Raw genomic sequence first — 25646 nt, 5'->3', positions numbered from 1 at the left:
TAAACTCCTGGTCTCAATCTAAAAATTTTAAGAATTTATATATGATAATACATCGAACTACCAAATTTTCCAAAACGATGATCTTTTACCAATTTCAGTGAATTGAAAGGAGAGCTGAAAATGATCTTTCTGGATCCTATTGAGTTTTACGAAACAAATTTCACACCACAAAATTAAGCATTTCGATCAATGGGCCAAATCAAACGCCAAAAAGCTCCACTTATTTTACACATAGTATTTGTATGTTAACAGGTCCAACCGACAACATATAACAAATCCCCATTTAATATCCATATTTTATGGATGAGTCCACTGTTCTTGGCTCATCTCAAGTCCAAATAGAAGACAGACTCATCAAGGGTTCAGGTATTATCTTATAAATATCAGGTTCGAGTGTATAACTCAGGGATTCATATTATTATTTTTCAGCAGCACCCTTAACTGCTCCCCTTTATATCCTCAGTCTATGACTTGAGCGTCGGAGGGGCTAGGCCAGGACACTCTCATGGCCACTTCTAACGACCTTATTCGCGATTTCAGGCTCAGGGCTCAGGGGCGGAGGCACTCATTTGTTCACCCGGGCTAAAAGCCCGGGTGTTCCAAAAAAAATTAAAAAAAATTATGTGTAATTTTTTTAATAATTTTGGATAAATTTGATATTAGCCCGGTAGATCAATTTAAAATATTAAAAGATTTTAGAGGTTAATATTCTAGCCCGGGTATAATCAGATTTCTGGCTCCGCCCCTGTCAGGGCTATTTCGAAACCTGCTTCTGGATTAGTGACATTTGCTGGAATCAGACCCTAAATTTTTCGTGAGTATCAAATATGATTATTCATCCATCAAAAAATGAATATAAAATACGTATTATCGGTGAAAGAAAATGATTGATTGGTTGGAATTTAAGCGACACATTAAATTCTAATGTTTTAAAAATAATAACATGATCTAATCAGGACTGAAGCGGAATATTATTGAAAGAGTGAGGATACAAATGCAATATACCACAAACACGGGAATTTAATTGATATTTCTTCAATCCTAGGATCCTTAGAGTGTGTTTCCTTAATCATGGAATTTAAGGAAATTCAGTGGGATTTGAAGTTGAAAATACAATTTTAATGTTTGAAAAGATGGAGAGATAAGTATTTGGTGCAATTTGATTTAGCTATGTGAAATTTTTGCAAAATATGTAAAATTTCATTGGATTTCGTAGAATTTGGGTCATGAAAAGAAATAAAAGTTTTTTACTAATAAATTTTATAGATCATTTATAAATTTTAAATGTTTTTATATAAATTACAATAAAATCCAAAATACATATGATCAATTCACAAACATTTATATCATATATATTTTTGAGAAAATTATTTAAATATCAATTTTAAATAATTTATGTTAAAACTTCTATAGATAAGACGCTTCTATTAAAATTTGTTGTTTCAATAGTAAAAACTGAATTTATCAAAATTTGATATTTTATTTTTAATGATAAACTTTATAATTTTTACATTTATCTACAAAAGTATTTAATTAAAAATATTTTATATATGCTTCAAAATAATTTTTTTTAATAAAAAATGGAAATATTTATATAAATATTGTTAATAAAAAAATCATATTAAAAATTTTAATTGAAGATCTTTTTAATATAAAATAAATCGATTTTAATAGTTAAAATAAAATTCAAATTACGTTTAAAAATTTAACCAAAAAGTGATATAATTTCAATTTTAAATCTATTTTTTTTTCCTTGTCCAAACATACTGTTGATTTGCCTCTTTCTCGTAGGAAGTCGCAGTTGACTTGAATTGCTTCCTTCTGGCGATGCAGATCTTGGGGGCGTTATCGGAATATAAATCCCTGTGCACGCAACATTCAACTCCTTCCTCCGAACATCAGCAGCCTTCAGCCGTCTCCATCGTACCCAAATGACGAAATTATCCTTCTTCTTCCTCGTATTCTCCCTCATTGTCATCCTTCCGCCCATGGCCGCCGAGATTAAAACCATAAAGATTTCTTCCGATACTCGTCCCGTGATTCTCTTCCAGCGATTCGGATTCACCTTCACCGGTCAAGTCAACATATCGGTGTCCTCGGTCTCCGTCGATTCCCCCGGCGCGTCCGCCAATCTCTCCCACCTCGGATTCTTCCTCCTATCTGAGGAATCTCTTATTCAAGTCCTCATTGAACTAGAACAAATTTTTTCCTTCTGCGTTCTTGAATCCAAATACATTACCCACCTCTTCACTTTTCGAGATCTGTCTCCGACGCCGAGTTCCTCGTTCGAGCGCTCTTATCCGATCACTTCCCCGAGTGAGTACTCGCTCTTCTTCGCAAACTGTGCTCCTGAAGCTACGGTGTCGATGGAGGTGCGCACGGAGCTTTATAATTTCGACGGCCACGTGAAGGATTATTTATCGGCCGGGCTAACTCAGTTGCCCTCGTTGTACTTTTGTTTCTCAGTTGTTTATTTTGCTTTTTTTGGGTTCTGGATTTTTGTATCGTTGAAAAATAGGAAGGTTGTCCATCGGATTCACGCCTTGATGGGGTTATTAGTAATTATGAAGGCGTTGAATTTGTTGGCTGCGGCGGAGGATAAGCATTATGTGAAAGTTACTGGAACGCCGCATGGGTGGAATGTGTTGTTTTACATTTTTCAGTTTATTAGTGTCGTTTTGTTGTTTACAGTGATAATTTTGATTGGTACTGGGTGGTCGTTCTTGAAGAATTTCTTACAGGATAGGGAGAAGAAGGTGTTGATGATTGTGATCCCATTGCAAGTTTTGGCAAATGTGGCTTCCGTTGTCATCGGGGAGACAGGCCCTTTCATTAAGGATTGGGTTGCTTGGAATCAGGTTTTGCTGTTGGTGGATATCATCTGTTGTTGTGCAATTATTTTTCCGATTGTATGGTCGATTAGGTCATTGAGGGAGACGTCTAAGACCGATGGGAAGGCTGCCAGGAATCTAGCAAAACTGACTCTTTTTAGGCAGTTCAACATTGTAGTTATCGGGTACCTTTTCTTCACGAGGATTGTGGTGTTTGCACTACGGACAATTGCCGCTTACAAGTACCTGTGGGTGGCTAATGCAGCTGAGGAAATCGCCAGTCTTGCATTTTATGCTGTGATCTTTTACATGTTTAGGCCAGCGGAGATGAACGAGTACTTTCTACTTGATGACGAGGATGAATTGAGAAGCAGCGGAGTTGGCTCTCCGGGATGAAGAATTCGAGCTTTGAGTCTGGGATTCAAATGTTACTCTTTTTTTTCTTTTTACACCAGGCTCACATTTGAAATTTTTGACTCTCTTTAGTCAATATATACATGTATTTTTCTTGAAGTTAAGCTGTGTACCTGTTTCTCTCTCACTTCAATTCTCCTTGAGTACTATATTTTCGTCTCGAATAATAGTCGGACAAAATTCTATATTTCTTCATACTTTTTCAATTTTAAGTGTTGTGAAGATTGTAGTTTTGCTCAAGTTTCATACCCATGTCTGATCAAATTTTCATCTTTTTATTATTGATTCAGAAAGTTTGCACAATGTTGTCCTTGCATATAAATTTTTTTTTAAATATGCCAAAGCCCACCAATTATTTCGCAACAGTATTAGGCTTCTTCACTCCTACAAAGAACCGAAAATTCTTGAAGCAATCTGGATGTTGTTGGTTTAGTTAATACATCACGAATTGGGAGATAGCGTTTATATCTTAGCTCCACTTTGAGCAGGTCTCTCGGTCTCAGAATTTTTATCTGTGAGACGGGTCAATCCTATCGATATTCACAATAAAAAGTAATATTCTTAGCATAAAAAGTAATATTTTTTCATGTATGACCCAAATAAAAAACCAGTCTCACAAATTACGACTTGTAAGACCGTCTCACATAAATTTTTGCATTCAATAACCTAGTTTGATGTTAATTACGATATCGATTGAATACATAAGACAAATTTGATGTTCTTGAGGTTTGAGTTTTTGGTAGTGTATAGGTATAAATTTAATTATTATTTATTTAAAATAAAGTAGTTAATTATATATTTTTTGTAGGGAAACAAATATAAAATAAATAATATATAAAATAATTTAAAATATAATTCGAGCCCGAACACTTTGCAAATGCTCGAGCGTACGTATGTAATGTTCAAATTCAATTTGAACATACCTTCGAATTAAGATAAGTTTATTTTTATTTATAAAATAAAGTGCACACGAAATAAAATATCTAAACTATATGGAACATTAGTGGTCCCAAAACTTGCAATAATTAAACTATGTGCATATACAATATTCGTTGAAAAGTATTTGTTAACGTGAATAACTGTTTATGTTGAGAGCGCGATTGAACCGTGATAATATATAATATTGTCTCACGTATTTTTTTTAATATATAAAATAAGAGTGATTCCAAAAAATGATTACAAAGGCCAACTACTTTATGACCTAAAGGTTTATTGTTATGACAATTGTAATTTAGCTGAGCCATTTCCACTGGTGGATGACCTCAAATTTCTCCTCAGTTTTACCAACAATCGTGATGGATTAATCTTTTGGGTCCGGATCTCTTCGGTTCATGTTTGGATTTGAGAGATATCAATGCCACTTTTTTTTTTTTTTTTTAAATCGGAATATGGTTGTGTTAGTAATTTTAAATGACAAAAACTTGTATAAAACGCACCCGCTGTATTGAATCTAGCCGGCTTACGAGCTCACGGGTCATATTTTGTGAGAAGAATCTCTTATTTGGGTCATCAATGAAAAAATATTATTTTTTATGCTAAGAGTATTACTTTTTATTGTAAATATCGGTAAAGTTGACAGATAAAGATTCATCAGACCATCTTACAAAAACATGCTCTTTTTTCTAAAAAAATTGTCATGTGTTTATTCGCAAAACCAGAAACCAAGACCTTGTTTAGAGATAATTGAGATTCTTTTTCCAATTTTATTTTACTCATTCACAAAGTTGCATACTTTGATTCGGATCCAAAATTTGTGTCCTAAAAGCCAAATAAAATCTTACTAATTTCAGTTAAATCTTCAAATTTGATTGCGGTGACACAATAAATGGGAGTCCGAATGAATATATATACAAAGCAAAGCAGCCGTAAAATGCACATAAATAAAAGAAACATTCGACCACTTAAAATTCACAAATGTCCCAACTTTTATTAATTATTATCGAAAATTGACGTGACACAGTATTAAATTTATACAGAAACATATTAGAAACGAATAAACCTTTTCACTCGTTTCTCCACATCTACAGGCGTAGCGCAGGACCGAAGCTGCCGGAATATGGCTCTAAACGCAGCAGCAGAAAAGTCCTTCACCTCCATCGTCACTACGCGCCACCGTAATTTCCTTCCCGCCGCCACCAACTCCCTAACCTTAACGAGACATTTCAGGGTTTTTTCAAGCAGTCTCTCTTCTCTTGAAAATGTGTAGCTTCTGAGGTACATCTGCCTGCACGATATACTGTCCGTCACCCTACTGTGCAGCCGCGCGCAGCCATGCTCGGCGGCGGATTTCACGAACTCGGCATCGGATTCCGGCCACTTGTAGAGGTTGACATAGGTGGCTCTGACCGGAGATCTTTCGTTATCCACACAGCTGGATATGCAGATTTTGCTCATTTTATCTGATATGTTCTTTCTTTCTTGATTGACTCGGAATACAGATATCGTGTAAAATTAGGCCTTTTAATTGGAAAAAAAGGGTATGCATCAAGAGGTGTACGTGGGGCGTGGCATATTTTAGGATAAAAATATAGAAAATCTAATTAAAAAAATAGCTTTTAGGAAGATGAAGAGTTGAGTCACCATATCATATCGGTTTATTAAGGATATTTTATAAATTAATTAAAAATTATGATTAATTAAAAAATAAGCAACGTGATGAAATGGATTACTTCAACATTTATCAAATCTTAAAAAAAAAAATTCTGATATATATAGAGTAACTATTTGTTAGGTGGCATTTTTACAAAATTACAGAGCTTATATCTTTTAATATATTAAATATTTACGGAATTAAATTTCAATTAAAGAATCAGCCTGTAGCTAAATACATGATAGTAATTTATAAATATGCAAAAACTTGTGTGAGACGATTTCATAGGTCGTATTTTGTGAGATGAATCTCTTATTTGGATCATCCATGAAAAATATTACTTTTTGTGCTAAGAGTATTACTTTTTATTGTGAATATCGGTAGGGTTGACCCATCTCACAGATAAAGATTAGTGAAACCGTCTCACAAAAGACCTGCTCGTATAAATATTTATGATATTACCCAGACTGAAAAATATATCATTCGCAAATTCAGTTTTCGAATGTGCATTTGTTACAATGTCAAGAATAATTTCCATTTACATAAATTAAATGTTAGAAAATAAATCTGATATATGTATTAAACTTAACTAAAATATAAATTAATATACAAAAAAAAAAAAAACAGAGCTTGACAGCGCAAATTTTAAAAGTTATTGCAAATTAACTACAGAAAGAAATAATCTATCGTCGTATATTTATGATATTTAAATTCCTTCGTAAACTAGAGAAGAAATATAAATAATTGTCGTAAAAATTTGAATATTGCAGCATATTTGAACAAGGACATACCCATTGCAACCTTAATTTCCAACATTATATAAAATAACACACAACAAAGGCCGATAACCAGTGGCGGAGCCACATGCTCGGGTGGCCCAATTTTTTTTAAAAAAATTATATGTAAATTTTGAACAATTTTGAAATAATATGATATTAATCCGTGTAGATCAATTTAAAATATTAAAATATTTTATACTTTAAAATTCTAGAGCGGACAATTATATTTTTGGCTCCGCCACTGCCGACAACGCACTACATATCAGAACAATATGAACTCTCATAGATTTCACACTGTATGTCATCGCAACTTATTTAACCTTCACCCTGCATATGAAAATGTAAATCAATCCATGTGAATATCACAAAAGATCAACGCAAAGACAAAAATTTTGCGGGTTTTAGACAGAAAGCAAATAACGTTTTTCCATATCACGACTCACGAGTCTTTCGGGGTCACACTTTGTTGGCTCGTAAGCATCAATCTTGTTTATTGCCTGGACAAAGATTACAACACTGCATATAAGAAGATAGCCTCTGTTTTGCTATTCTCAATCAACTGCTAATCAAAGTGCAAACCACCGGATATATAACCACAAAAACACCATACTGCTGAGGCACAAGGCATCAACAGATTCAAGATAACAATGCACGTTTTAGCGCGTTAAGACCTTTCATTGTGAAGAAACAATAAATGGATTTAATACCTCAATCCATGCTGCGAGCATTGGCCTGCCGGCATAAAATCATGTTTAAATATTATTTGGAAAGTGATTTTAATCCTCTCTACAAATGGAGCATAAACAACATCTACCTGTACACAGATTGACATTAATCAGACGAATACCAAGCTAAAAACAAGCTCTCCTGCAGAAGGTAAACTAACCAGTCACGCAGTTTACCACTGAAAAAACATTAGGTCATCAAAGAGCGGTTCAGCTTCCACTCATCCATAATGATGAAAATAGTTCCAGAATCGAGAAAAACACATACAGTTTTAATCGTAAAATATCGTTGTAGGAAATTCTGATCACCTTTTTGTGCACACTACTTTTTCTAACAAATATTACACATCATCAAGCATTACCAATCACATTAATTTTATTATCCATAAACCAACTCAGAATTTTGAAACAACTCTCTCTAAGTTCTAAAGAGTTAACTAAGCTTCTCTTTTATTCATAAATAAAAATTTATAAATAAAAAAGTATTAATGATTAATGTTGCTGCCCAAGCTTTTTCTTTTTTGTGCTTTTCCTCTTTTGGAGTTCAATTCATTATATTCATACGAAAGGGGAACCTTGGGGGATAAAAAATCACTTACGTGACCGAACTGACAAGGGATGAATGGTCCATCCTTAAACTTATGAAGGCTAGTTTCCAGATAATCAAATCCAGCAGCTGTATGACAAAAAATATTCATACAATTTAAAACCAATCAATATCAAAACACCTAGATTCATGAAGTAAAAATGAGACGTGCTATAAGAATACCAGCTGCTTCTGCAGAGTCTCCCTTGAATGATACATTTTTTTTAATTAAAGAATCAATATAGGATACCAACTGCTTAGCTAATTTCTGCTTCGCCGGATCCTGCTGTGCTCTCACATTGAGATTTACTTATATGAAAAACAACAATGTGAGGAAGGAAAGGACTACATTTAGAAAAAGAGAACTCAAAATATATCTTACATCAGGTAGCAGAGCCGGTCCATCAAAATTGCCATCGACATACTTAATCAAATATAGGCTCTCTCCAATGACTTGGTCATTATGCTCTAATGATGTAACCCACAAAAGAGAAATGATAAAGGTAAGTGGGATGGAGCATCCAGTGCCTTGACTAACTAATAAGTTCATTGCCATCTGACAATAGATCATATCCTGCTATACAACATTTATCATGCCAACACGAGAAAATTCAGCAAAAAAAGAAATGATAGTAATAACAATAATCACATGGATTTTGAAGAGATGCCTTTCAAGAATTTAGATTAAACTATAACAGTGGGGTACCAACCACATGATTTGAAATTATTTTCCCTTTCTTTTTCTTTTCGCAGAAGAAAGGTGGTCCTTAGTTCCAAAATAATCAGTTTACGCGACGTATAAAGGGAGAGATTTTTGTAACAAACCCTCCTCTGGAAATATCGAAAATACACACTTCTCCCATGTGAAAATTAAATGGACATATTAGACTCTAACATTTTATAAAAGTTGCACAAACACCTCTTGCTTGAAGTATTTTGATGATATCTCATAGACCAATGATAAAAATGACCAGCGGTCCAAACAGTTAGAAAGAAAACTCGATTTGCTACAAGTCACATATCAGGCTGTTCAACTCGTCAGATTTCCAGTTGGTGCAGGGTGTTCGTGCAACTTTTATAAAAGGCTAAGGTCTAAGATGTCTATTTAATTTTCTTGGGTGAGAATTGTGAATTTTCTATATTTCATAAGAAGGTTTGTTAGAAAAAAAACCTCTATAAAGGGAGCATCGCACAATGCACATAGTTAAATATTAAATCGAAGGAAACAAAAAATAAAGTCAAATATGAGCAAAAACATGAATACCACCATCCATCAAGAACAGAACTTATTTTCTGGGTCGACTTTCTCCTTATACCAAGCAGGCCTGTTCTGAAGGTCAATTGGAACCAACTTTATTTTATAATGTAAACACAAATTCAAATCAAATCCAAAACTCTCTCGGATATCTCTCTTAGGCTTCAGCCATGAGAGTTGAACAATTTATGTTCCAGTTAACCCCAAAAGCAACGAAACACGCATAAAATAAAAGAAGTCAATACTAATGCATTGATTTAAGCTTAATTTAACAATAGACATACAATACAAACATATTTTGCTACTTTCCAATTTATGAAAAAAGAAGTAATGGCAACAAAAATTGACGCAAGGATTTCGATTCCCCCCGACAAGCATGCTTGGTAGATGGTCAGGAGTTTGCAAGCTATTATGTTAGTTCGTGTTTCTCCCGTGTGGTTTGTGGCGGCGGGTTCTCCTGTCATAAAAAAATGACATAAACTAAAAGGGCACACCATATAGTTCCTGACAATCCACACACGCTGAGCATACGGGCACATGTAATTGATATACAACCTTCAAAAAACACACACACTTGGAATATTAAGCATCGGATCCCTAACATTAGTAATCATGCAATAAAACCCAATTCACGCATAACAATGCCTAGTTGCTCCATCAAAGAGAGGCGGCTGATCCGAAACCGGAGGAAGAACCTCTAGCATGCCGTTGCAAGTTATAAACAAAAATTATTTCGTAGAAGAATTCGTAACACATCAAAATCACACAAAATCAGCATAAATCCGCACAAAAATTAGAAGACATAAGAGTAAGCTGATTTTCAAGAATTCGAGGAAAAAACAGAGTATCAAACAAAAAGCAAAAATGAACTTAAAGATACCTGTTGGAGCACTGGCAACATTATACTCGACATCAGCTAACAAATTACGTTCGATCGTAATAGGAAAAAAAAATCGAATGGCTTTGATTTCGTCACTGATTACGAGTATCGAGTTGAGAGCTTGATTGGCCTGGATTTGGTTTAAAGAGTGGATGAAAAAATTCAAGCAAATAGAAAATTCATTATTAACTTAACATTTGATGTTGCAACTTGCAAGTATTTCCATGGTGATGAACTCGTTTGATTGATTATAAAAAAAGAAAAAGAAATATAATGTTATGTTGCTTTGGTTTTATTGTTGATTAAGAAAAATGGGCAAATCGATATTAGAAATTGGTTTTGGTCTTGTGAGATGGTCTCACAAATATGAGACGGGTCAACTCTACCGATATTTATACTCTTAGCATAAAAAATAATAATTTTTCATGGATGACCCCAATAAAGATCCGTGAGACCGTCTTATACAGATTTTTGCATGTACGTGAGATAAAATTACTCAAGGGCTACTGATGTATTTATCCGAGGTTGGATACGATTTATTGAATAACGAATATGATCGTTAGGACCTCAAAAATTGCAACTAAATTTATAATCGTCTTTTAAAATTTGTTATGATAACGGAAGTCATATAGATAAATCAAAGTTTACGAGCGCTAATTAACTATAAGATCTTCAAAAATAAGGAAGATCGTTGCTATTTCAATGGATTGATTATGCGAGGATAATATGATCGTAAATATAAGTTTCATTATATGAGGACACACCACCAAGCATGTTTGCGAATTTTTTGAACCAATTCGAATAATATTTTATTTGTATTTGAACTTATAAAATTCGAGCTGAATTCGAACATGTTTGAACTTTTTTCAAGTCGAATTCGAGCCTATCAAACACTAACCGCTCGCGAGTTTTAATATTTAATTAATATAATATGAATATATATTAGATAAATAGATTTCGAGTACTTATTTCCAAATAGTTTACGAACATGCTCGAATTTTTCAAATCGAATTTGACCCATAAGTTTTAAAACTTTCGAACTTCGAATCAAGCTTGAACTCGAAAAAATAATTCGAACCTTCAAATTTTCATCATATTCGTCTCGATTAAGTTCTTTTACACCTTAGATCAAGGTAAACTGGGACACTATAAAATTCTCGCCATATACATAGTTTATAATCTAAATAATATATCCCCATTGGTTATAAAAAATGTCTATTCATTTTGTAGTAGTTTTTAACCTTGGCATTCACTTTTTTGATGGAAAAAACTTAGCAGTCACTTTTCCGTGCAGAATTTCTTCAAGAATATTCAAAATATTGTAATGGGCGTTACCTCTTATTATGAATATTGCAGTGAATTTGAACAAGGACATACCTGGTGCATCACATGCTTTATTTATAACAGTATTATCACTTACAGTAACATACAACAAAGTCTTGACAACTCATTACATATCCGAGCGGTATAAGCACAAAAACAATATTATTTCAGCAGCAGAGTATGCATCATCACAATTTAGCTTTCACCCTGCACATGCAGATGTAAATCAAACAATGTAACTATCACATAAAAATGAACATGAGCATTAAAATTTGTGCGGGTTGTGGACACAACTTACCAGAAAACGTTTTTTTACATATGCCAGGAATTTCTCGCGGTTGCACTTTGTTGGCTTGTAAGCATCAATCTTATTTATTGCCTGGACAAAAATTTGCAGACGCTAGAATTTCAGACGCTCAGACAATTGAAGACATGAGCAATCAACTGTGAAATGTGTACAAGGTTCAGGTGAAATTTCTGAGAATTCGTATAAGTAGTTTATATGATCCAAAGGCTAATAGCTTACATGGTATTTAATCGGTTGCATAGCTCAAAATCATATATAAGTGCATTCATCCATAAGAAAACCAAAAAGGGCTGAATCAACTCTTGGGCTACCTCTACGTTTGGCTCGTGGGATGAGATAATCAGTATCTATTATACCGAATAATGTATTGAAAGATATGAATAATATAATTATTTTTAACTCTAAAACTTTTGGATGAGATAAGGACACAAAATCTTATCCTTTGCACCAAAGGGTGAATGTAAACAAAGACGAGATAGCAATATAGCAATCGCAGAAGAGAGAGACATAGGACAAACTGATTTAAAAATTTATTTAAATATGCCATAATCTAAGATCCACATCAAACCCCCTCGTGATGAGAGCACTGAGAAATTGCAAAGATGGCTTGCATCACCCGACCCAAGTCTCCAATACACACACCATAAAGTTAATTTAGCAGATACAGGATGTGGAGGAGCGAGGAGATTTAAAATCACTGGAGAGGCTATTAATTTCTAAAGATTTGCTTAAATTAGGAAAAGGAACTGTGGACAAGATGAAGCCTCTTGAAAAGGTTTGAGCATTCACAATTGCAACAAAACAAAAGACAAAGCATTGGATCCTAATAACAAAATAACACAAATATTGTTAGCTGTAATAATAGAACTCCAACAGCAATAGGCATTCTAATCTCTACAAACTGACATTTACCCCTCCACCAAGTGAAACAGCAAAAGAATCCAAGAATCCAAGTATCCAACAACACAACATTTAAGAAGGCGGTCACTGTTTTGCTATCTGAATCAACTGCTCAAAGTGCAAGCAACTATTTCAATAATAACTACTAAAACACCTCAAGGCATGAGCAGATCCAAGAAAACAGTGCATGTTTAGCATTAGGACCTTTCGCTATCAAGAAAAAATGAATGGATCAAGTACCTCAATCCATGCGGCTAGTTTTGGCCTGCCTGACGTAATATCGTGTTTAAATATTTCTTGGAAAATGATGTGAAACCTCTCCACAAATGGAACATACACAACATCTACCTGCACATATAACAAATACCAGGTTAAAGATCTATTCCTGTGACACGTAAACTACTGGGTCACACATTTTACCTTAGAAAAAGAAACTAGGTCATCCAAGGGAGGTTTAAGGCCTCGCTTGTTTTTTCTTTAAAGTGAGTTTTTTAACCCCCAACAGTTGCTTTAATATTTCGAAGAAGCAAATTATAAATCCTTTATCATGAAAGATAGTTCTATGTTTTGGGAAAATGCACGTCTTTTTAAACATGACACATCGTTTCACGAAATTATGACCCTTTTGGTACACTACGTTTTCTAACCATCATTACACATCATCAACCATTACCTATCACATCAATTTTCGAAAACCATGACCAGAACCAACTCAAAATTATAAAACAACTCTCCAGAAGTTCTAAAAAAAAAATTAAGCTTCTTTTTCGGTTCAATTCATTATATTCATAGAGGAACACCGGTCAGGCGGTTAACGTTGGGAAGAAAAATAACTACCTGGCTGAACTGAAAAATATAAGATTCTTTGTTCGGTTCAATTCACTATATTCATAGAGGAACAACGGTCAGGAGTTGAGCCTTGGGATGAATAATCAATTCTTTTTTCGGTTCAATTCATTATATTCACAGAGGAACAACGGTCAGGAGGTGAACCTCGGATGAAAAATCAATTACCTGGCTGAACTGACCAAGGAAGAATGGCCCGTCGTCAAACTTATGAAGAGCAGTTTCCAGGTAATCAAATTCAGCAGCTGTGTAGCAAAATTATCCATAAAATTTTGAACAAATCAATATCATGACGCACAGAATTATGGAGTAAGAAATAGGACAGGCTGCATCAATACCAGCTTCTTTGACAGCGTCTCCTCTGAGTGATGCATACAAATTTGTTGTGAATGTATCGCTATAGGCTATCAACTCCTCACCAAATTTCAGTTTGGCCGGATCCTGCAGTGATTTCACATTAAGATCTATTTATACGAAGAAACAATGGAGGCGAAAAGACCACATTCACAAAAGGAGAACTCAAAATCATATCTTACATCAGGTAGCAGAGCCAGTCCTTCGAAATTGCTATCGACGTACTTAACTAAATCCAGGCTCTCTCCAATGACTTGGCCATTATGTTCTAATGCTGGAACCTACAAAAGAGATAATGAGGAAAGTAAAAGCAATGGAGCATCCAATGCCTTGACTAACTAATAAGTTCATTGCCATCCGACAGCAGTTCATATCCTTTTATTCAAAATTTATCATGCCAACCATGAGAAAATTCAGTAATAATAATAATGAGGATGATGATAATGACAGCTATTTCTCATGGATTTTGAAGAAAAACCTTTCAAGAATTTAGATTATTTTATCACAGTGGGGAGCCAACCATAGTACTGACATGGCTTGAAATTCTTTTTCCTTCTCTCTTTTTGGGGGAGAAAGGAGGGTTCTTAATTTCGAAAGAATCAATTTAGGCGACATAGAAAGAGTGTATTTCACGTAGTCGAATATCAAAATGATAGGATCAAAAAATAAACTCGGATGTGAGTAAAAAACGAATACCAGAACCATCAAGAATGGATACCTTATTTTCTGGGTACACTTTCTCCTTATACCAAGCAGGCCTGCTCTGGAGGTCAATCGGAACCAACTTAATTTTATCATGTAAACCCTGCATTACATAATTTGGGGGCATAAGAACAAAAGCAATTTAATTAGCAATGGATCAAATCCAAAACGCTGTCGACTATAGTTATAAGACTTCAGCTCAAATATTTCAAATTCGAAATACAATCCGGTATCATTATGCAACTTGACCCAAATATGAAAATTTACATCATAAATGTAAGCCACTATACCATTCAAATGAAAGTATAATAAAAAAAAGAAACTCGTGACGTGATTTCCTTAACATATTATCGTAAATCTACCAATTTATGAAACAAGAAGTAATGGCAACAAAACTGACATAAACTAAAAGGGCAGACCTTGTAGTTCCTGACGATCCACACACGCTGAGCATACGGGCACATGTCGTTGATATACAACCTTCAGAAAACAAAACAAATATCAAATTACTCGACATCAGATAAATCATTTTCCTAAAAAAAAAAAAAAATCATCGCACAAGCATTAGTAATCATGCAATAAAACCCAATTCACGCATAAAAACACCTAGTCGTTCCATCAAAAAGAGGCGGCGGATCAGAAGTCGAATCCAAAACCGGAGGAAGAACCTCAAACACGGCACTGCAAATTCACAAACAAAAATTACTTCCACACCTCAAACGAGTAAAATTAAAATAATCCAGATCTACATCAAAATGATATTAAATTCAGAACAGTCGAAATGGCAAAAAAAAATCCCCAAAAAAATTTGAACTTACGGAGCAGCCATTGATTCTTTTCTTCGCGTTCAAAATCAAAGGTACTGCAGACACCTACTTACAGGAGCAGTTAATCCTTTATATATAAGATTATCAGGTCCACATTAGCCCACAAACTTCGAAAATATATGGCCTCTGATTCCGTCACTGCTTACGCGTGTCGAGTGGGATTTCTGATGGGTGCGTACAAAGTAAACTAAACGTGGTGTTGAATTGAATTTTTGATGCATGCAGACGGGATTTGTGTCCCAATTCATTTAAATACTCATGGCCTGAGCATAGATATCCAACACGGTCTGAAACAAAATCTTAATTTGGTTTGAATATTTTAAATCGGACAGAATTGGAATCCATTGAAATTATGTTATGGAAAGATTTCAAACAGACTAATTTGGAACATATTAAAAATTAAAGCAAATAAATAATAATAATAATAATAATAATAATAACAATAATAATAATAATAATAATAATAATAATAATAATAATAATAATAATGGATTTGTTGTGTAAATTTGAAATGAAATAATCAAATCATTTCATCCGAACGTAATTTAAATTTAAATTTTTAAGTTTAAAAGGGTGAATGGAAATTTCAAATCTACATAATTTTCACGCATACAGACAAATAGAAAGGATTTAAATAATAAATTTAAAATTCTTTCGAATTAAATTCTTGATTTAAAACTACGTCAGATCACTCTTATGATAACATGACGAGGAGAAAGTAGATCATAAAACCCTCTAACCAGGAGTCAAAAATAAATTCAATGAGGTAATTGTAGAACTCCAAGTAGTCTACAATATCAAAATTACAAGAACCAGCATTGCAACAAAATGCGAGTGGGCTTGCGAAGAAATGGCAAAGAAGATAAACATATATGCTCTCTTTTTTGTTTGAATTCTCACTTAATCCACCCTTTCACACATTATTCATCAGAGCTCTTCCGTAGACTGAGCAACACACCTGTGCCAAGAGACGTGGCCACAAACCCAAGAGCAACCTCGGTGGGTATATGGAAACCTGGATGACAAATGTGGAAATGTTGGCTACAACTTTTATGACAGCGGCTATATACGAGTTAAAGAAACTCAATGCAATCAGTTTTACGTACCAAAGAAATCAAATATCATCTTACACCCGACGAACCCAAGAATAACACCAATTGCAGGCTGATCAACAGGATTGGAGATTGATGTTAGCACATGGCTTAACAGTATGAAGAGGAAAAATAATGATATTTAAAAATAGTAGCAGAGATATGGGATACTAGTTTTTCTAATGCTAGCAGCTGGCTGATAGCTTTTGAATCATAGACAAAAAATGAGCATATATAGCAAATGAAATATCAAAGTTAATTCGTAATCTGTCCTTTTTAGATTATGGCATGAGTTGATGATTTCACAAAGCTTTCCCAAAGCAATCTCAGTGGGGACTCCTTTGGTGATTGCAGACTACCACATTACCTTTTCAATCATCTTGTTTATCAACACCCACTAATCACTTATTTCCCATCTTCCAAGACCAAATTTAAATGAAATAATAACACACAGGCACCTACCTCACCAGATCGAGCACCAATGTAAGATGCTATATAGTGGAGGAAAGATGACAAGTGGTTTAAATGAGGGTCCACGTAGCAATATTTTCACCCTGATATTTTTGGAGTTCATCAGAAGGCACATTTTAAGAATGAAAACAATAACATGCTTCTTTACTTTTCAGTATCACTCACTTTGCACCAGCATAAACTAGGTCTGGCATTGGCTTAGTGGGAAAAGTTACTTTGCTCTCTACATTATTCTTGTTGTTTGTTTACTTCTCCTCATGCTAACCTCATTCCAGGCCTAGTTTTAACAACTATCATCAGATCTAGCAAAATCAGAGCAGGAATGTAGAAAGGAAACGCACAGGTTATGGAAAATGGTGGGTGTTGATGATAACAAGAGGATGAGCTCCGGTTATGGAAACTGGTGCGTGTTGATGATAGCAAGAGGATGAGCAGGGCCGAAAGAGCTGGAAGTAGCAGGAAGGGGGCTACAAAATTTCATGGTCACGAATTATAGAGGTGATGCTGGAGGGAACAGAAAAAGGATTTATGGAGTTTGGGGGTTTGAGGATATGGAGGCACTAAAACAGGGTATACATCCTAGAGAATTGCAATTTAATCCTGTGAACTACATGCCAACACTTAGAGCTCCAGCTAGAGCTGGCTTCAATCAGACATAGATTGTGTTGATCATATCATAAACCAATGCAGCCAAACAAAAACTTTGTGAACACAAACTGCATATAAATCTCCCAATTGCACAGCTTCATGCTGAAACCAAATCAAGCTGGAAGAATCTTACTTGCAAATACTCCAACTCTGCCATTTTTGCAGAAATGAGTACGTAATACGATCTTAGACCTACAGAATGAAAAGTGAAGTATAAGAATCCTGGCAAATCATAGATGAACTACGAAGTCCTGGAGCTTTATATTTTATATAAAATTTACTTAACAAACCAGGTGACCTTCGGCCGAGGAAAAAAATCATCTATATATTCTCAGTTCGACAAGAAGGTCAAATACAAATGTCCAAAGATTAAAGAAGCAATTAAAACAATACATTTAGCATTGTGATGTTTACATGTTATTATAATCCAGATTTTGAACACAAAAGTTACGAATGATATTTGTTCCTTGTACAAGGAAATAAATTCATCTTGAAATCAGTAGTTATCTGGCAAACAGGTACCAGATACCACAAAAACAATGGAAAATACTATAGGATAAAGAGCAAAGAAAGTACCTAGAATGGCAAAGAGGTTAGATGTATAAACTATAAAAGGATCCCGTGTGACTCCAAAAACAGCTGGTATGGAATCCACCTGACACACGACAAATATTAAACCCGTTAAAATAGAGAAATAAAGCCTTGGGGCTTCACACATGTTCCCCTTGTTGCTGAGGAATGAAAGACCTACAGCAAATGCAATATCGCTGAGTTCAATAACTGCTACTGTCAGAAGTAAAGGAGTAGCCTGCCCAAAATGTTTGAATCCTGTTAGAAACGAAGTTAAAAATCAAATCAAAGCAAAGTTAATTCTATTTGAACATGGGATGCTGAAGATGCTATATCATAAGCTGTTAGAAATGTAATGACGCGCTCTAGGGCAGTATGACTCATCCAGAGAAAAAGTTTTGAGTCTGTGCTTGAATAGCCTCCAACAGAAAATGGTTTAATAAAAATAATAATGCCACAATCTTGGACACTTTAGAGTAGCCAGAACTGCTGCCATCTGAAAACTTACTTTCCACATGTCATCTTGAATAGTTATAAATCGATCGCCGTCATAATCAGCTGCAAATTGAGAGCATAAAAGATCATAATCAATAACATAATAAAGTCAAAGACTTAGACAACACGATTCAAGATGCGAATATAAAGGCAAAATTCGTTTAGGCACAAAGAAATAACTCCAATCAAACATATATGGGCCCTTGATGATAAGTACAGGAACAATAAGATGGTGACATGATGAGAAGAAGAAAAATGACAAAAATATGGGATCGCCAGTTGATGAGCCAGAAATTTCGGCTACAGCATCGCTAAACTCAAATTCAATATATATTGAACTTCAGTAAAGCTTTTCAGAGCTCGTGTTTTTCTAAATTAGATCATTAAGCTGTCAATCATATGTTACTCTGTATGCACACACACATCCCCAATATATTTGAAACTTTAGTAAGCACTGAAGGCCTTAAACTCTTCTGCATTTATGTACATCTGTCTCTCCCTTACCGGCTTTTTTTTAAAAATATAATAAATTTAAAAAGTTTTTATAAAAATATTGTAATTTGAAAACGTTTATAAAACTATGGCAATCCGTGGGAATCTGCTCCGGATTCTACAGCGACGGTTTACAGCCGTCGCAATTAGCGACGGTTTTTTAATGTTTGCGACGGCTTAAAACCCGTCGCCCATAGCGACGGTTTAATAATCCGTCGCTATTGGTTTCTCTGCCACATTTCCTTTTTATTTTTTTTATTTTGTTTTAAATAAGTCTGAATCCGGTGCAATGAAATACAGATTGTACTAGTTTTATAAACACTTTCATTTTACAACATTTTTATAATGTTTTATTTAATTTATAATATTTTTAAAAAAGCCGACAGAATATTGCATGATATTACTGTAAATAATAATATTGACGGCGTGCGATTAATGTACTCCGTTAATGTCTAGACACAATTTTTTTTAAATTTTTTACTACTAACGACAGCGCATATAAACATGTACACTTTTAGTAATACTATTAACGACGTGTTTTTATTGTGCGCTGCGAAAATTGCATATGTAATTTTAACAACACAGTAAATTCCATAGTAATATCCGCAGAATGCATTTATGTGTGCTGTTAAAATAACATATGCAATTTTCGCAGCGCACAATAAAAACACTTCGTTAACAGTATTACTAAAAGTGTGCATGTTTATATGCGCTGCTGTTAGTAGTAAAAAATTTTAAAAAAATTGTGTCTAGACATTTACGGAGTACATTAATCGCACGCCGTCAATATTATTATTTACAGTAATATCATGCAGTATTTTGTCGGCTTTTTTAAAAATACTATAAATTAAATAAAACATTATAAAAATGTTGTAAAATAAAAGTGTTTATAAAACTAGTACAATCCGCATTTCACTGCACCGGATTCAGATTTATTTAAAACAAAAAAAAAAAATAAAAAGGAAAGGGGGCAGAGAAACAGCGACGGTTTATAATTGTATTAAACCGTCGCTATGGGCGACGGGTTTCAAGCCGTCGCTGTTTGCGACGGATTAACAACTGTCGCTAATTGCGACGGCTGTAAACCGTCGCTGTAGAATCCGGATCAGATTCCCACGGATTGCCATAGTTTTATAAGCGTTTTCAAATTACAATATTTTTATAAAAACTTTTTAAATTTATTATATTTTTAAAAAAAGCCCCTCCCTTACCCACGCGTAGCTGCTCTGCTAAAATATTTCCACCCCTATCGCTGTCACCTCCATATCACCCACTTCTAAGTAATTGCTTTGCTGACGCTGGAACAATTTTCAAGCTTCACAGCTTGAAGTTAGTTCTTTAGGTAATGCTGCACTATTATTGCAGAGATGTACAACACGGGTTCCAAGAAATAGATAACATGCTCTATCCATGGACCTCTCTTTCGTCCCCACTTCTAAAAAATAAATGATCACACGGGTTCATTTCATGCCTTACATCCCTAATTGTAGAGCTATGGGTTGGTTTGTTATGATCACAAAGATATAGACCATCTGTTCCATGATATTTGGCGTCGATGCGCAGTTACACATGAGCGTCTGTTTGCACATGTGTGTCACACACACACACACACATATGGAGAAAGAGAGAGAGAGAACATTACAAGTTACAGGAATAAATTTCTGACACGTCTTTACAATGAAGTTATTTGAGAGATCAGTATCTTCATCTTCTTCAGCAAATAACTAGAATACATCGCAAACCAATAAAGTATATAAGATAAACTAAGTTAACAGTGACCACGTTACAAAATCGAAGAAAAATGGAAATAGATGGTGATATTATTTAGCATGAGAACATAAAAAAAATATAGGATGCCAATCAATTAGCAGTATAAAGATACAAATGAATGATCCTAGAGATATTTCTGGTTACTTCATGAATTGGTACAGGAAAGTTTAATTTCAGAAAAGGGTCAGAATTACACCTTCATCAAGCAAAAGGCACCAAGAAGACTGTTGACAAAAGGAAGATAAGACTAAAAAATATGTTCAATAAGAGTGTCTGAACTGGCTTAGTTACTCATGAATGCACAAGGGGATAAAGTAACTTAAACATCAATTTCACTTTTCACCGTCAAGACATTATAATAGGAAGCAATCCTGTAGTTTCCATTGATACAGCTGAAGACTAGCAGAGCTAACAATTTTTAAAAAAGCACATCTTTACACACTTTATTGTAGCATTTCACAAACTCTGCTAATAATTTCAGAATTACATGTCATGGAAACTAAATAGCCAAAAAACAAACAGAAATATGAAGTACGAAATGCGTAGGTAGAAACCACGATAACAAAGAAAAGCAAAATCTACTTATAAGTGGATCCCAGGCATGCTTATTCAAGTCTGTCAATGAATTAACTTAAAACATTTATCCATTATAAACTTGTAGATGAAATCTGGAGAGCACAGCATGCAGGATAAAAAACAAAATGAATGACAGCCGTAAACGGTTACACGTGAACGGGTAAGAATGGCACCTTAAACGACGAGTATAATAGTATTGCTGCCAGCAATAGATTAACCGCCTCAAATCTCTGGAGATGACATAAAACAATAACTTTAACATATGATTTAAAAGAAAGCTGCAGGATGTAAAGTTTAGAATAAATCAATGTTGATGAACTAAGGTATAGCCAGTGACCTGGAGGGTTGCTGTACCAAGAAGTATCAACAACAATCTGAAGATTATTGCACCAGCAATACCATAAGAGAGAACCCGGTTCTAAACTTGATCAAATTGTGGATGTTAACCCCAAAGAAAATAGTGGATTTCCACCAAATAAATTACAAATTATCAAAGTATATATGACTCTATTTTGAAAGGAAATGAAAATAGGAATTGATAAATGAATGAAACTGTAATACTAAACCTGGTAATCAAGTGGCACTTTGAAGTAGTTAAATACTAAGACAAATACGAATAGATTGTCCACAGATAAAGACTGCTCCAGTAGGTACCTGAAAACAAACAGTATATACATTCATGAACAAGCCAGCAAAAAAAGTTCCACATGGACATTAAAAAAACATGGTGATGACACAAAATAAAGCCAAATCATTCCCAGCATTAGCTAAAAAAACTACTAGTACATATGGTTTTTTTAGCGATTTGTTAAAGAGTGTAATACCAACTTTAGCAACACATGGTATTTCTTCAAACAATATATAAACTATAATCATAAGTATAGAGCAGCAACTTCAATTAAATTATATAAACCTATCACAAAATCCTATAATCATTTTAAATTCAGTTAAAAACAATACCAGTATTTTACACAAATTTACGGTAACATTCCTTTGGTAACGCCATGCAGAGACATTGAATATAAAAAAAGAAATTGATGTGTCATGTATTGTTCTCTTTTTTTTATTGCATATTCATGTTTCATTTTAAGTCGATACAAAAGGGGGTAATGGGAAATTGGGTTCATTTAAGGCGATTAAATATAACACTATAAGTTTAAGTTCGGTGTACTAATGCTAACATACTCTGACAATATACATGAATTTTTTTTATAATATACTAGTGATAGCTGTGTTTCCCAATTTCTTCGACTCTCCAGAAACTGGATAAAGTCTTCAAAAAAAAGTTAATTAATAAAGTCAATATTCACTTCACATTTCAAACGCCATAACAATAACGAATTCTCAAACTGTGTGATCTTTTACATAACACTTTCAAATTTGTATATTTGGTTCAATTACACAACAGAAAGCGAGAAAAAGGTGAAGTTTTGTTAGCTCCAGCTGAAGAAATTTGCATAGAGCATGCATTTGTAAACCTTTTAACCAGTTTGCTAGTAGGTCTACGATCATACCCAGTAAAAAATTCAGAAGCCTTGCTAACTCCATCTTTGAAACCCAGACCAATGCCAAACACCACAGCTGAGAATACCTACAACATCAATTGACTATAATGATACTAATTCAGGTTACTTCAAACCAAATATGAATAATTATGAATTATAATCTGAAAAATCATACGCATAAGGCCACTGTTCTTAGAGAAGAGGAATAATCTGCCATGCTCAAAGGCACTTCTCCTGAATTATCACTAGAGGAATCATTGCAAGAGCTGTTGTTGCCATCAATTCCATCATGGGGCTGAGATCTTGTTATCTCCTTCGCTGCAATAATTATTCACCGGCCAAATGACTTTTAGATATGCCAGAACTTTTCACATTTTCATTAATGTAATTTAGCCTTCATGTTCATTTTAGAGTTGCCACCTAGAAATCCATTTACAAGAGGGGTATACAGCAGAAAGCACATCACATTTTCATATTATCATTTAATGAAGTTCAACCTTCAAGCTCATTCGAGTTATTGCTACCTTTTTTTATTCCCATTCACAAGAAGCGTATACTACTATACAGTAGAAGACACTAGAAGCCATCCACAGGTTTTGTTTCCATACTCGAAAATTGATTCAATCTTTAGCTATATAGTCGTTTGACTAGGTTTAGTCCAAAAAACGAAGCCATTGCTCTATGTACCCCTTGCATAACGAATCAAAGCCAAAATGCCGCCAAAAATCTTAAACAAGTAAAAATTTTTCATGCGGCGAGACATTTTAAAACCAACTAGTTGTGCTGGTAACCCTGAAAGCATGGACTCTACTAAAACTATAGTCAATATCAACAAAGTCACAATCAACAAACCTGAACAGATTAATTAAGTCGATAAACTTTTAAAAATATCCAACTGCTAAGCACTCTTACATCGAACAGACGCTTCTTGCTCCCGCTCAGTTCTCCTTGCGAATACAAATGTGGAACAATAAGAGACATTGCGACCACAAACACACCCCGCTGGAATTCGACAACAAAAAAAAAACGTGAAAAAAAAAATTTCTTTACATATGCAACTACTATCAAGCAGCAGGTGAACATTACCAGGTAAAAAGGGGTACGAGCGGCGAAGAGCGAATCGAATTCGAACACTCGTAGCCGAGGAAGATTTCAGCAGAATGGATGGAAATCGAATAGCATCGGCGTGGACAGTAGAAGCCAGTTTCATGGCTTGAGATTTTGTTGTATGTAATCAAGCTGAAATAAAAATGGAAACCCGCGACGATGCTCGGCCATGGATCCAGTTATCCACAGGGTATTTTGTTAGGAGGGGCGTAATCGTCAATTCCCATGGTAATTTTTGCTTGTTAAATATCTTTAGATCTGATTTAAGATCATATTTTTATACACAAATGTGCAGCTTCGAAAATAAAAGATACATTCCTTTCCAAAACATTAAAAAATCAAAATAACATTCCATCTCACAGCTCAATTTTATGAAACATCTCTTCGACTCGACTGAATTCATAAATATTATTTTTTATATCAAAAATATTATTTTTCCCATTATTGTCATAAAATTTAGCGCCCTCAAAAATTATTTAACAACATATCTTAACTTATCAAATTTTGGTTTTGGAATCAGATTCACTCAGTGTTGTCTAATCAAATTAATGATATTGCTCCACGAGCCCCCGAAGCATCTCTTTTAGAAAGAATTCGCAAACTACAGTGCCAACATCTTTATAATTTAATCAAGTATACTCCTCTGGTTCATCTAATATGGCATCAAATATTGTAGGTTTTAGCTAGATGTGTTTTTAGGTTGCGTTTGGTTGGTTGTATAAGATTAATAATCATATCAAATCAAATTTTTATAGTGCAATTTTGCGATTTATTATATGAGTATGTCTCTTGTGAGATGGTCTCACGAATCTTTATCTGTGAGACAAGTCAACCCTACCGACATTCACAATAAAAAATAATATTCTTAACATAAAAATTAAAAGTATGTCTCTTGTGAGACGATATCGTGAATCTTTATTTATGAAACGAGTCAAACCTACCGATATTCACAATAAAAAGTAATATTTTTTCATGGATGACCCAAAGAAAAGATTTGTCTAACAAAATATGACTCGTGAGATCGTCTCACACAAGTTTTTGCCAAAAATTAATAGTTGTTCATATATGATCCAAATAAGAGATTCATCTCATAAAATTCGATCCGTGAAACCTTCTCACACAAATTTTTACATTATTATATATCGACAACGATAAAATCTTTAGTTATATATATCACGTCAATCAACTCATTGAATTAAAATTATAATATTATATTTCATGTCTTTATTTTATTTATATTAATTATTTATTGTCAATTATTAAAATATAATAAATCATCGTATCTCAAATTTAATCAATCAAATCAGACAATATTCTTTAATCAAAATTATTCTGCATCCAAGTTCACTTTAATGAAAACTAATGTTAGAATAACTACGTTGGTATGACTACTTCGAAATTACAATGGTCACCCTAATTGTTATTTAATTTATTAACTATTTATTCGATAAATATGAAAACTGCTCACGAAAATAGAACATAATTTTCTAATTAATTAAACAAATTATTTTTTTATAAATATCCCGAATAACTTTTTAAGAAAACTTAAAAAATAAAAGAAGCCAAACCCTCGTAAAACTAGAAACCATAAAGGTGAAAATA

The 25646-nt window shown here is 34.0% G+C and overlaps 3 protein-coding genes and 2 pseudogenes across 5 annotated transcripts; 1 reads left to right on the top strand and 4 right to left on the bottom strand.

The window, feature by feature from the left end:
* The first annotated feature begins 1748 nt into the window (after nucleotides 1-1748).
* LOC140839857 (protein CANDIDATE G-PROTEIN COUPLED RECEPTOR 7-like) lies at nucleotides 1749-3432 on the top strand (annotated as a pseudogene).
* Nucleotides 3433-5228: 1796 nt separating this feature from the next.
* LOC140839285 (uncharacterized) lies at nucleotides 5229-5639 on the bottom strand. Its single transcript, XM_073205924.1, has one exon. It carries the CDS (start codon nucleotides 5637-5639, stop codon nucleotides 5229-5231), a length of 411 nt encoding a protein of 136 aa, XP_073062025.1.
* Nucleotides 5640-6660: 1021 nt separating this feature from the next.
* On the bottom strand, nucleotides 6661-8496 carry LOC140839856 (glutathione S-transferase L1-like; annotated as a pseudogene).
* Nucleotides 8497-11377: 2881 nt separating this feature from the next.
* Nucleotides 11378-15465, bottom strand: LOC140839855 (glutathione S-transferase L3-like). Its single transcript, XM_073206829.1, has 10 exons — nucleotides 15311-15465; nucleotides 15099-15173; nucleotides 14912-14972; nucleotides 14509-14595; nucleotides 13973-14071; nucleotides 13775-13877; nucleotides 13605-13681; nucleotides 12831-12938; nucleotides 11682-11762; nucleotides 11378-11590 (listed from the first exon to the last, which is right to left on the bottom strand). The coding sequence occupies exons 1-10, from the start codon at nucleotides 15319-15321 to the stop codon at nucleotides 11579-11581; spliced, it is 714 nt and encodes a 237-aa protein (XP_073062930.1). The 5' UTR covers nucleotides 15322-15465; the 3' UTR covers nucleotides 11378-11578.
* Nucleotides 15466-16042: 577 nt separating this feature from the next.
* Nucleotides 16043-24273, bottom strand: LOC140839854 (thylakoid membrane protein TERC, chloroplastic-like). Of its 3 annotated transcripts, XM_073206827.1 has the most exons (14): nucleotides 24024-24272; nucleotides 23850-23939; nucleotides 23113-23255; nucleotides 22947-23023; nucleotides 21999-22086; nucleotides 21770-21850; nucleotides 21606-21662; nucleotides 20729-20810; nucleotides 18608-18657; nucleotides 18281-18337; nucleotides 18106-18184; nucleotides 17663-17721; nucleotides 16426-16483; nucleotides 16043-16334 (listed from the first exon to the last, which is right to left on the bottom strand). In XM_073206827.1, exons 1-14 carry the CDS (start codon nucleotides 24145-24147, stop codon nucleotides 16240-16242), a joined length of 1140 nt encoding a protein of 379 aa, XP_073062928.1. In that variant the 5' UTR covers nucleotides 24148-24272; the 3' UTR covers nucleotides 16043-16239. The 3 variants fall into 3 exon arrangements, 2 of the variants coding, with proteins under 2 accessions (XP_073062928.1, XP_073062929.1); XM_073206828.1 differs by lacking the exon at nucleotides 24024-24272 and having other exon boundaries at nucleotides 23790-23890; XR_012119802.1 differs by lacking the exons at nucleotides 16043-16334; nucleotides 16426-16483 and adding an exon at nucleotides 16497-16964 and having other exon boundaries at nucleotides 17047-17721; nucleotides 24024-24273.
* Nucleotides 24274-25646: the final 1373 nt, after the last annotated feature.

Source organism: Primulina eburnea, chromosome 8 (genome assembly GCF_022965805.1).
Source record: "Primulina eburnea isolate SZY01 chromosome 8, ASM2296580v1, whole genome shotgun sequence".
Taxonomy (NCBI): domain Eukaryota; kingdom Viridiplantae; phylum Streptophyta; class Magnoliopsida; order Lamiales; family Gesneriaceae; genus Primulina; species Primulina eburnea.
This window is presented reverse-complemented; position numbering and strand designations above follow the sequence as displayed.

Excerpts from the sequence above, each read along its gene's own strand:
- LOC140839285 (XM_073205924.1), bottom strand. The coding sequence starts at position 5,639 with ATGAGCAAAATCTGCATATCCAGCTGTGTGGATAACGAAAGATCTCCG.
- LOC140839855 (XM_073206829.1), bottom strand. Across the intron at positions 14,072-14,508 it reads AAGTGTACCCAGAAAATAAG|GTTCCAGCATTAGAACATAA; the intron begins GTATCCATTCTT and ends TCTCTTTTGTAG. Across the intron at positions 13,682-13,774 it reads AGACGCTGTCAAAGAAGCTG|CTGCTGAATTTGATTACCTG; the intron begins GTATTGATGCAG and ends TTTGCTACACAG.
- LOC140839854 (XM_073206827.1), bottom strand. The coding sequence starts at position 24,147 with ATGAAACTGGCTTCTACTGTCCACGCCGATGCTATTCGATTTCCATCC. Across the intron at positions 21,663-21,769 it reads TTGGTACAGCAACCCTCCAG|AGATTTGAGGCGGTTAATCT; the intron begins GTCACTGGCTAT and ends TGTCATCTCCAG. Across the intron at positions 18,658-20,728 it reads GAAATTTATTCCTGTAACTT|CTGATTATGACGGCGATCGA; the intron begins GTAATGTTCTCT and ends CTCAATTTGCAG.